Source organism: Aplysia californica, unplaced genomic scaffold, assembly GCF_000002075.1.
Source record: "Aplysia californica isolate F4 #8 unplaced genomic scaffold, AplCal3.0 scaffold00910, whole genome shotgun sequence".
Taxonomy (NCBI): Eukaryota; Metazoa; Mollusca; class Gastropoda; order Aplysiida; family Aplysiidae; genus Aplysia; species Aplysia californica.
Genome location: NW_004798180.1, coordinates 196,720 through 209,086, shown reverse-complemented (window position 1 = coordinate 209,086; position 12,367 = coordinate 196,720). Strand labels below are relative to the sequence as shown.

The following is a 12,367-nucleotide window of genomic DNA, read 5'->3' as shown; positions in this document are numbered from 1 at the left end:
TATCCGACAAGATAGAAGACGGCCCCCAGTTCCAGCTGCACCGGCCCCAGCTGAGCCACACAGACGACAGACACACGGCCTCCGTGACCACCTACACTCACATCTCCTACGACAACAACCTGTTCGACATCGCCACCCACCCCGCCGCTCCACGACAGATGGTCATCAAGTTCCAGTCCTATGACGCCATCCACCACTTCCTCAATGTTCAAGGTCACAGCACGAACAGGGGCAACGCCACCTGCCGACAGCTCAACGAGGTGAGAGGGACACACCCCATTGTTTTACATAACGCGTCACGACGCGGGGGAATCAGACGCTCGACAGTTTTTGAGCACGTAGGGTTATTGGTATCATCTCAAAGCCTGTTCACTAACCTTACTTTTGGTGAAAAAAAATATCGGTTAAAGAGAAGTCGAGATATTTGCGATTGAAGGAGGCTCGGGTGGTCTGGTTTAAGAGTTAAAAATTAGCGAGAAAATGGCCGCCAAAGTTTGGAGACCTCCACAGCTGAGAGTCCGTGGAAACTTACATTTTTGTGTCTTTAAACAATGTTTTTCTGTAAAATCCACACAAAAATGTGTTTTTAAATGGATTGGAGCCAAAAAATTAAAATTAGGAAAAAATTGCCCATCAGCCGAAAAAAAAATGCAGGTTTCTTCTTTTAGTAAGGTTTTACGGCGTTCGCAACTGCTTAAGGTCATATGAGCACCAAGGGGTGGATGTCAACAGAGAAGTCCTTACAGGGAATCAGACTTACTCTGCTCACCTCTCTAGCTTCAACAGCACAAAGTCTGCTTCGACTATCGAGGCACCCCGGAAATAGCGGATCACAAGAGATTGACAAACATACAAAATAAATAGAGGAAAATGACCCTTCAGTCAGTAGCACTGTCCTGGGGGGTGGGGGTGGGGGTCGGTCAACGAGGTGAGAGGAACTCACGCTATTGTTTAACATTTTTAATTATCATCGCTTCGGCCCAAACTATAACATAATGTTGTTCTTTCAAAATTACTGTTTCGTTGTATCTACCTACTTCACCCCCCCCCCCCCCCCAAACCATCCCCAGCTGGCTATAAGCGTAGCCTTCAACTCGTCCACCCCTGCCGCACAACGCCGCTACAAGACTTCCGGCCGCCCCATCCTCCTGGCAGACGACAAGAACATGCACAACGGCATCTCCTTCGACACGACCTCGCTCACCCTCAACGAGCAGGACGACGGGCTGCACGTGCAGTCAGTGGCCATGAAGCTGAGCACCGACAGCCCGCTGTTCCCGGGAGTGTTTGACTGCAAGCTTCTGTCTCCTTACAGAGCCATGGAGTGGATGAACGTGGACTCTCTCCGGGCCAAGAAACCCGCGGGAGACTTGACCCTTTGGACCCAGATGTAAAGATTTGACCATCAGGACCAGGATGTAAACACTTGACCATCTGGACCAGGATGTAAACACTTGACCATTTGGACCCAGATGTAAAGATTTGACCATCTGGACCAGGGATGTAAAGACGTTGTTAAGTTCCCTGTATTCGGACAAGTAGAAAGTAACTGAAACAGCAATATGAAAGAACTCAAGTATCATTTTCAAATTTCTTGAATGATATAACGATGTTTTGTACCATTCCCAGTCTCACTCACTCAATTAAACAATGTTTTGCCTAATTCAGTCCCGTGTTCAATCGGTTTTTGTTTGTTAGTTGTTGTTTTGTTTTTTTATCGTGTGTGATTGTTTCATCTTTGATTTATTGAATCAAACTAAATGAAAGACAAGATGAAGGCCACACAATGTTGGGGAAGTCAGGACGGACAGAAACGACGAGAGGGCGACAGAGACAGATGACCAACACGTGGGGTCACCCAGCCACGTTTTCAGCTGCTGGTGAGAGAAGCGAGCGGTCCGTCATAACCTACAGGCCCCGCCCACGACTCCTACACCAATCGTAAGTGAGCTGACTGGTCACTGTTTACCCAGTCTTGAACAATAGACGTTGACGTGAATTTGTGACAGAAGCGTCGCTCGTTCTCCGAGTGGTGGCGGAGCGGCCCATGTGTTTATTTTACTGTGTCTTCCTCGTCTGACACATTTCGTTTTGTTTTTCTCCTCGCACACTGACTTCCTCGTTTCAAACACTTTGTAACCCCCCGGGGCGGTGCTGCTGACTGAAGTGTCTTTAGGCCATTCCCAAACGGGGGGGACATTTTTATGTTTAACATGTTCTTAAGCACAGTAGAATTGTAAATGGGCTGATTTATCCATGTCATGCTCATAACTGTGCCGGAACAACATAGGGGAAACAACATGTACTGTGTTTTCATTCCTCATCCTTACAATCATAATATTTCCTCTACTTCTTTTGTATGTTTGTCACTCTCTTGTGACCCGCTATTTCCGGGGTGCCTTGATAGTCGAAGCAGACGTTGTGCTGTTGAAGCTAGAGAGGTGAGCAGAGTAAGTCTGATTCCCTGTAAAGACTTCTCTGTGACCATAAGTACGAGGTGTTTCAAACTGGTTTGTGATGTCGTTCAGAATAACTACCCAGCATCTTCAACATTTCTTTTCTGTTCGCTCGTGAGTAAACTGGACAGGACCCACCCGGGTCTTCATGAACCATTTCCCAAGATACAACACAGAAATATTTTCTTTTTTTTAGTTTAGTCTTAGTGAGTGTTTTACGGCACTTGCAAAACAATAAGGTGATATAAGTGCCGAAGATAAGGTACGTTACAAGAGAGTAACAAACACAAAAAGGAGGGGGGATAAAGAATAGATGTTGGATAAGAAAGAAGAAACAAACCACACCAGAGCACCCGCCAATCACCCACAATTATTTTCAGACAACATCAGAATGTGACGGACGTCAGAACAACAGATCACAAGTCGTTTAGAGCAGAGATAACGAGAGGCCACAGAAACAGACATTCTCTTCACTTTGGTCAATGACTAAGAGGTAAAAACAAACAAACACACACACACACACACACACACACACTCACACACACACACACACACACACACAGACACATACATGCACACACACACTCACACACACACACACACACACACAAAAAGAAGGAGCACTTGACCCATGGATGAAAACCACAGTTTAATCGACTCAGTGATTCAGACGATAGTCGGAAACAATATATCGTTATGTCACACAAGAAAGGAATTCTGGAAGAAGAACAAAATAAATAGTTTTGTCTTTGGGCGAAAAGAGAAACAGAATTACCGTCCTTGGGTGGACAACTGGGTGGTTCTTGGCTTGTCAATGTTCGTTATTGTTGATTGTAGTTTTCTCGTTGTTCCTTCATTGTTTGGCCGTGCCTTGTAGCCTACTGGGTCTGCTTTTGAAATATGAACATTCACTCTGTTCATCTCCTCTTACTGTGGGTGGTTGGCGGGTGCTCTGGTGTGGTTTGCTCCTTCTTTTCTATCAAATATCTATCCTCTTTATCTTTCCTCCTTCTTTTTTATGTTTGTTACTCTCTTGTAACACCTCTAATCTTGGGCACTTATGTGACCTAATTGTGTTGCAAGTGCCGTGAAACACTTACTAAAACTATAACATTCTTTTAATCTTCTCTTACAGTTGTGTAATCTAATTTTTGTGAACATTTGTGAACTCCCCCATTGCCCAAAGTAGACAATTTAGGAGAAGCTAACATCGGCTGAGGGGGATGAAATATCTCCCGATAAAGACGGATCAGGCGCGAGACAGAATAATCTCGCTCGCTTCAGAACTCGTGAAGGTTTTTTGGGGTTTTTTTCGTACAGGTCGAGGGTAGTTTTGATGTCTTCCCTCCCGGTGTGAAATAAAACCATGACGTAATGGTCATGACATAACGTCTGGGCGTCAGAACAAAGGGAGATAACAATACAATTGTCGCCACTACTCACCCATAAACATCGACCAATGGAAGTACAGAGGCATCTTAACTACAGAATGTTCCTTCCAACCCGGCCTTACCAATGCCAGAAATGGCGACAAGATACAGCACAGCATGGGAAAAACATGGCCCCTGAGATTAAATGCCTCAGAAAATTAATCAAGTCACAAGGAAAGTCTGCATCAAAAACAAAACTGTCCGACATTTAATTAACAGCGATTGCACCGGTCATGAAATACACAAAACATCGAAGAATCGAGTTATTCGGTCATGGAACACACAGAACATCGAAGAATCGAGTTATTCGGTCATGGAATACACAAAACATCGAAGAATCGAGTGGTTCGGTTATCTGAAGAGACTGTCACAAAACCAACAAGTGGGTGGTTGACGGGTGCTCTGGTGTGGTTTGCTCCTTCTTTCCTTTAAAAAATCTATCATCTTTATCTCCCCTCCTTCTTTTTTGTGTTTGTTACTCTCTTGTAACACCTCTAATCTTCGGCACTTATATGACCTTATTGTGTAGCACGTGTCGTAAAACTCTTACTAAAATAAAACAAACCAACCAGCTACACAAGCTCACAACTTGACAGAGTCCAGACACAAAGGTGGGGGAAGACTTCACTCAAACTGGACTAGATGGACGTCGGTAAAGAGGTCCTCCAACAACGGAATAACACGGCATGTCAACAACAGAAGCCAAATTATATCAGCCAAATATATCAATGATAAAATAACAAGTCAACAACAGAGGCCTGCCATCTCGCCCTTGCCCTTGATCGGAAACAGACATCCCCTCCCCTCGACGTCCCACCACACAAGAGGAAGGCTAAAGTCAAGGCAACAACACAACACTCAGATGTGTGTACAGAGGGCGAGCTCTGTCTCAGACGTAAGTCTCCAGTTCTGTACAATCAAAAACTTCTATTTGACAGGCATGACACTGTGTAGATTCCACGCAACATTTATTTCTTCTCAAAGAAGGACGAAGGGGACAGCGATGTGAAGACAGGGAAGAATTACGCGCCAAGCAGTCGTGTCCTCAGAGTTACCAATACCATGAGGTCAGAAACCAAATGCTCTATCTGCTTTGTCAAAAGTATAAGATTATTCGGAGTCGTTATCAAAATATACAAAGAATTGTATTTTTAAAACGTTGACATGTTGAGAAACTCATAATTTTTACCGTCCGATTTCTCAAAACTAGGAACTGAGCAGAGGGAACTTTGTCGTTCTGAAGTAGCGACATGCTGGGCCATAGACTGAGCAGAGGGAACTTTGTCGTTGTGAAGTAGCGACATGCTGGGCCATAGACTGAGCAGAGGGAACTTTGTCGTTGTGAAGTAGCGACATGCTGGGCCATAGACTGAGCAGAGGGAACTTTGTCGTTGTGAAGTAGCGACATGCTGGGCCATAGACTGAGCAGAGGGAACTTTGTCGTTGTGAAGTAGCGACATGCTGGGCCATAGACTGAGCAGAGGGAACTTTGTCGTTGTGAAGTAGCGACATGCTGGGCCATAGACTGAGCAGAGGGAACTTTGTCGTTGTGAAGTAGCGACATGCTGAGCCATAGACTCTGGCCCAAGAAGACATGGTCATTTCATTTGACCGCTGGCTACTTCGGATGGAACAATCGTGTATTGTTTCTATACTTGTTTCTGTAGGTATGTACAAAATATCACGTCTGTAAAATACAAATAGTTGATTGTACAGAACGAGGAAACTTAGTTCACGACCTCAGTGCTTCCAGGGTTCTATTTCCTTTTCTTTAACATTGAAAATGAGACATCTTCTTAAGCTTACTCTTTGTTGTGAACTGTTTTCACTGTTACTAAAACTGGAGATAGGACAAGAAAGCTCTGAGGTCGCGAGTTCTTGGACAGAACTGATAAACCCCCTCGGTTCTGACCTCCCCCTCCCCCCCCCCCCCCCATCTACTTCTCTGACAATCCCCTCAGTTCTCCCCGCCCAGCCCCACCCGCAATAATTTATCGACAATTTTCCTTAAGTCGGAACTCCCCCGACCCCGCCACTATTCCTCAACAATCCCCTCAGTTCTGATCTCCTAGGAAAGAATCGACAGGTCACTTCCCGAACAACCCCCTCGGCGCCTCCTCCCTGAGAGAGTCCACGTTCATCCACTCCATGGCTCTGTAGGGAGACAGCAGCTTGCAGTAAAACACTCCGGGGAACAGGATGCTCCTCGTGCTCACCTTCATGGCCACCGACTGCACGTGCAGCCCGTCGTCCTTCTCCACCAGCTTGAGCGGCTGTGTGGACCACGAGAAGCCGTTGTCGGTACAGATGTCGTCTGCCAGAATGATGGGACGGTTGGACGCCTGGTAGCGCCGTTTGGCGTCCGGAGTCGACGCATCGAAGGCTATACTCACGGCAAGCTGGGGGGGGGGGAGAGGGGGTGCAAGAAAGTAGGGGAGAAAAGGTGGGGAGGGAGGGGAGGGAGGGGAGGGAGGGGAGGGAGGGGAGGGAGGGGAGGGAGGGTATATTTCAGTCAAAAGGAAGCATAACATGCTTAATCTAATAAATTAAATAATTTCTGAAAGAATATTGTACTTGTACATTGACAGTATAATTGAATGGAAACAAAGACTGTCACCAAAAGCTGGGGACAGAAAGAGACAAGGTACCCATCTAAAGGGCAATAACTCGGTGACCTCTTTACCCAACTTCCTCCAAACTTGGAACAAATCAAATGTACCCACGGGGACGTCAAGTCTGTTAATACATGTATAAGATGATCCACTCACGGGTCAGAGGAATGTAGAGGGCTATCTTTTTTTATTTCTGTCACACACATGGGACCCGAGTATGATCCCCCAAAGGGGAAAACATGTATTGAGTATCTCAGTCTGTCTGCCGGGATGTTGCGTCCCTCTCAGCGCGGTTGCCCGGGTCTAAATTGTGTCAAGGATGGCGTAACACACCGGCAGCATTAAAAAGAGGAATTGTGCAAGACTGTGTTAAGTTATCATCACTCTATTTCTTAAAGTAAGTTTTAGAATAATCATGTTAGTTCCTTTCACCTCGTCGAGTTTCCTGTAAGTAGAATCGTTCTGGGCTGTGTTATGTCACCATAATATATTGTTTTAAGCTGATCTATTGTGTTCATAGGTGCTTAAAACACAATACTACACAAAACTCTAAGTTATTTGTGCACAACTGTGAGTTCCCGTCATCTCGTTGAGTTTCCCACAAGTTGAGTCGTTCTAGATCGTGCTATGGCACCATGAATTATTATTCTAAGCTCATCAAAACTGTGTCCATAGGGGTATAAAAGAAACTCTAGGTAAGTTGTCTACAACTGTGAGCTGTTGTTACCTCGTTGAGCTGCCTGCACGTGGAGTCGTCCTGGCCCGTGTTGTGGTAGATCTATGCCGTCATGATATATATTATTCTAAATTATTTATAAATTATGTCCATATAATATACAACTGTGAGCTGTTACCTCGTTGAGCTGCTTGCACGTGGAGTCGTCCTGGCCCGTGCTGCGGTCGCCGGTGAGGAAGAGATGGATGGCGTCGTAAGACTTGAGCTTGACGCTCAGCTCCGTGGGGCTCTCCGGGATAGTGCTCACGTCGATGGGGTTCCGCGCGTAGTCGATGAGAGTGTACGTCTTCACGGACACCTTGTCTCCGGAGCGGGAAAACTCGGGCTTGTTGATGGTGAACGCCGGGTTACTGGCCACTTTGTTCTTCACCTGGGGGGGGGGGGGGTGGAGGAGGGGGAGTTCAGGTTTATAAGATATTGCCAACATTTCATTCAAAGTATGGCGCTCATATGACCTTATGCAGTTGCGAGCGCCGTAAAACCCTCTACTATAATTAAAATTTTAAAAAGTTTGTTTTGAGCGACAGAAATGAAGAATAATAGAAAGAAGAGAAAAGAGATCATTTTCTTCCTGGTTTGTTTTCCTAACTTAAAGTTTTGTACAAAAGTACTTTCAAAGTCTGTTTTCAGTAAATAGAACATTAAAAAATATAGAAAAAACAGATAGAAAGAAAAAGAAAGTTATTAATTGAACAAATAGAATCAAAAGACAGAGTGCACCATCACTCTTGCTTTTTGGGGGGGTTGCAAATAGTTCAAACAGGTTCCGGAAAGGGTTAACGATGGGTACATAGCAAGTCCGTACTGAGGCAAGAATAACTAATAACAGAGCACCCAAAACAAAAACAACGATTTAATTAAGTCAGTGGGGACGGGGCAACGTTTCAACAAGATATGGTTACGTCATAAATATACTCCATCTTCCTGCTTGGATATTTCCAACGTCACGCGGTGAGAAACAGGCGGCAGGCAGCCTGGCCCGGGACGACCATAATTGTGTTGACAGAGGCATACAAACACTGAGAAAACTCGGTGACCTACTTACCATCTGTAGCTGTATTATTACTATTATTTAGTATTCCTCATATTCAGTTCATGCCCTACCATCATTATCACTCTGCTCCCCTCAGGGACTCACGCGTTTAGTTTCATTTGTCCGTGCGGTCACTCATCATTTAAGTTCGTTCTACTTCACTGTCTTGTGTCTTCCTTCATTCCGTTCTACATCCCTGTCTTGTGTCTTCCTTCATTCCGTTCTCCATCCCTGTCTTGTGTCTTCCTTCATTCCGTTCTACATCACTGTCTTGTGTCTTCCTTCATTCCGTTCTCCACCACCGTCTTGTGTCTTCCTTCATTCCGTTCTACATCTCTGTCTTGTGTCTTCCTTCATTCCGTTCTCCATCCCTGTCTTGTGTCTTCCTTCATTCCGTTCTCCACCACCGTCTTGTGTCTTCCTTCATTCCGTTCTACATCCCTGTCTTGTCCTCTTGTGTCTTCCTTCATTCCGTTCTACATCACTGTCTTGTGTCTTCCTTCATTCCGTTCTACATCTCTGTCTTGTGTCTTCCTTCATTCCGTTCTACTTCACCTTCTTGTGTCTTCCATTTCATTTCAGTTGATGTCGTCATCACTTGTACCCTCGTTGTATAACTTCACCGACAGAGGCGTACAAAAGTCTGAGAAGACACAGTGACCTACTTACTGTGAGAACACAGTGACCTACTTACCGTCAGCTGTTCCTGGAGGTCCGCGGCCACCTCTTTCTGTGCCCGCACTGACCAGGGTGAGCTGTCGCCGGTCTTGTCCATAGCCTTCACCGACAGAAGGGGCTGGGGGGGGGGGGGTAGTTGGGGTCAGTTTTACGGCATTTGCAACTTGGATGGGTCATATAAGGGTCAAAGATTCGAGGTGTTACAGAGAATAGCATACACAGAAAAGATGGGGGGAAGAGATATTGACGATGGACCTTTGATAGGAAAGGAGCAAACTACACTAGAGCACCCACCAACCACCCACATAGAATACAATATATTTGATATGAATGAATCGATCGTTCTCTGCACAGATTTTTCCATCCTGTTTTCTTGATCTAAAACGTAAAAAGACAGACAACAACACGTGTACATTGAACTATACAAATGTGTCTGTTCTGGTGAGAGTATGACAGGTGGACATAAGTCACGACAAACATCTTTTCAGAAAAAACCTTAATGTCCCATCAACAAACAATACTCTTAAACAAAAACTCTGAAACACTTTCAGAAAAAGCGTAATGTCGTTCACCTGGAACCTGGTCCCGGCGTCCGTGAAGGCGCCGCTGATGGCGGCCTTGGCCTGGTCCACCTTACACAGGTTGAAGGTGACGCTGATGAAGTTACTGACGTGCTCGCCGATCTCCTGGTGGGCCTCGGCGTCCGAGATCTCCGGCTTGAGGTCATACCTGGGCAGGGGGGAAAACTGGAAGAGCTGTATAATTTGTTGATGTCATACCTGGTCAGGGGGGAAAACTGAAAAAACTGTATGTGCGCACATGACTGCTCCCAACTCTAAAGATGCACTAAATTCCCTGAGTAGAAGAGAACAAGTCACGATCTTTCGCCTGCGAACACAACACATCCCACTGAATTCCTTCCTAAATAGAATCCTCAAGGATACCCCACCCGACTGCCCGTTGTGCGACTGCCAGGATGAGACAGTACCACACCACCTCTTTAACTGCCCTGCACTTAGCGACCTGCGTGGTACCTTCCTACCTACCTACCTGCCTCCCCAGACATCGGAAATACTCTATACAACGACAAAGCACAGCTGATAAAAACCTGTACATTCTTTGCCACATGGACAGGCCGAAGGGCGAGAACTCAAATGGCCGCTAGATCGGAAAAGTAAAGTAAAAAAGTATGCTATACGTAGCCACAAGGTATGTCACCTGACCAGCCAGCCTCGAGAGCCTACAACACCAAGCACTCAGGCTATAAAGGAAGAGGAAGGCCACGCAAAAGGTGGATCGAGGGTGTCAAGGAAACCCTGAGAAAACATAACATCACAACTGAAAGAGCTGCGGAGCTGGCCTACCATAGAAAACTGCATCTCCCCTCGACGCTTAATGGAAACTTTACTTTACTTTACTTTATTTTTCCAATCCAGCGGCCCTTTGCGTCTTAACGGCAACAGAGGATGAACAAGTCAAAGTAAGTCATACCTGGCAGGATGAACAAGTCAGTGTAGGACATACCTGACAGATGAACAAGTCAGAGTAGGACATACCTGACAGATGAACAAGTCAGAGTAGGTCATACCTGACAGATGAACAAGTCAGAGTAGGTCATACCTGACAGATGAACAAGTCAGAGTAGGTCATACCTGACAGATGAACAAGTCAGAGTAGGTCATACCTGACAGATGAACAAGTCAGAGTAGGTCATACCTGGCCACTATGCCGGGCATCGGTCCGGAGGCGAACTGGGCGTGGTTGGATCCCTTGATGTTGAGAACGGGCGTCCGGTAGAGGGCGCTGGGGGTCTTGGAGATGTCGTTCACGAGTTCTCTGTGAGGGGGGGGGGTAAGAGGGTGGAAGGGAGAGGGGAGGATGGGAGGATGGAGGAGAGAGAAAGAGATTGGATTGCAGGAGATGGTGAAGGGAGGTGGAGGGAGTGGGGGGGGTGAGTGCAGATAGCAGAGAGAGAGAGAGAGAGGGGAGAGACAGAGACAGACAAAGAGACAGACAGACAGACAGACAGACAGACAGACAGACAGACAGACAGACAGACAGACAGACAGACAGACAGACAGACAGACAGACAGACAGACAAACAGACAGACAAACAGACAGACAGACAGACAGAGACAGAGATAGAGACTGAGAGAGAGAGACAGAGAGAGAGAGAGACAGAGAGAGAGTGAGAGAGAGAGAGAAAGAGAGAGAGAGAGAGAGAGAGAGAGGGGGGGGGGGATCATCCAACACACAAACAAACAACAAATAGCTAGCAGAACAAAAAGTAGACCTAACGTAAAAAAAACCTAGATTCTAGCAACTGGACGGCAATAATGTAGACCTAGGCCTCATTTAAGAGAATCTTTGAATATATAAAAACGAGCTATCGAAATATAGGCAAAAGAATCTAGAGTCTGGTAACTGGATCAAAATGTAGGATCCCTCAACACTCTAAAGAAAAGCAAGATGAAAAATATCGAGCGTCGGTGTCCCGCTCTAAACGCTTATCTGCAAAAGTAGGTCATACATCTTTTTTTTGGGGGGGGGGGGGGGGGGCTGAGATCGTGACGTTATTCCCGCCCGGAACCACGATTGGTGATACCTGAACTCTAAGGGACAATAAGACAGAAACTTGACGTCTGTTCCCGAACAAAAGTTTGGCGGATATCCGGGTACAGTCGGCCTAAAGTAGATCTCAAAACCGGATCGAAACTGTAACCGAATACGTGACACACTCACTTGTAAGTCAGAGCAATCCGGGTAATGCGGGTCTGCCCGTCCAGTTCTCCGGATAGGGTGAGAATCGGTTTTGGGTACCCGCTGAGCGAGTTGCCGCTGGTGAGGTAGGAGCCTAGGAGGACCACGGCCTTGAGGGGGGAGTCTTTGGCGTAGGAGGGGAGGAACACACCTGGGGGGGGGGGGGGAGGGGGATAGAGCCATCATCGTCTTCATCATCATTATTTTCATCATCGTCTTCATCATCATTATTTTCATCATCGTCTTCATCATAACTATTTTCATCATCGTCATCATCATCATTATTTTCATCATCGTCATCATCATCATTATTTTCATCATCGTCATCATCATCATTATTTTCATCATCGTCATCATCATCATTATTTTCATCATCGTCATCATCATCATTATTTTCATCATCGTCTTCATCATCACTATTTTCATCATCGTCTTCATTATCATTATTTTCATTATCGTCTTCATCATCATTATTTTCATCATCGTCTTCATCATCATTATTTTCATCATCGTCATCATCATCATTATTTTCAACATCGTCATCATCATCATTATTTTCATCATCGTCATCATCATCATTATTGTCATCATCGTCATCATCATCATTATTGTCATCATCGTCATCATCATCATTATTTTCATCATCGTCATCATCATCATTA

The 12,367-nt window shown here is 45.6% G+C and overlaps 2 protein-coding genes across 2 annotated transcripts in view; one reads left to right on the top strand and one right to left on the bottom strand.

Moving 5' to 3' along the window:
* Positions 1-1,667, top strand: part of LOC106013449 — a 4,043-nt gene extending 2,376 nt beyond the window's left edge. The window contains exons 2-3 of the mRNA XM_013089255.1: positions 1-260; positions 1,071-1,667. Of these exons, the coding sequence (XP_012944709.1) occupies positions 159-260; positions 1,071-1,394 (426 nt within the window). The 5' untranslated portion in view covers positions 1-158 and the 3' untranslated portion in view covers positions 1,395-1,667. The remainder of the gene's footprint in view (positions 261-1,070) is intronic.
* A 4,306-nt stretch (positions 1,668-5,973) lies between these two features.
* LOC101861622 overlaps positions 5,974-12,367 on the bottom strand; it is a gene marked incomplete in the record, with an annotated part of 21,986 nt that continues 15,592 nt past the window's right edge. Inside the window, 6 exon segments of the mRNA XM_035972922.1 lie at positions 5,974-6,285; positions 7,353-7,604; positions 8,962-9,063; positions 9,518-9,674; positions 10,662-10,781; positions 11,688-11,856. Coding sequence (XP_035828815.1) covers positions 5,974-6,285; positions 7,353-7,604; positions 8,962-9,063; positions 9,518-9,674; positions 10,662-10,781; positions 11,688-11,856 — 1,112 coding nt within the window.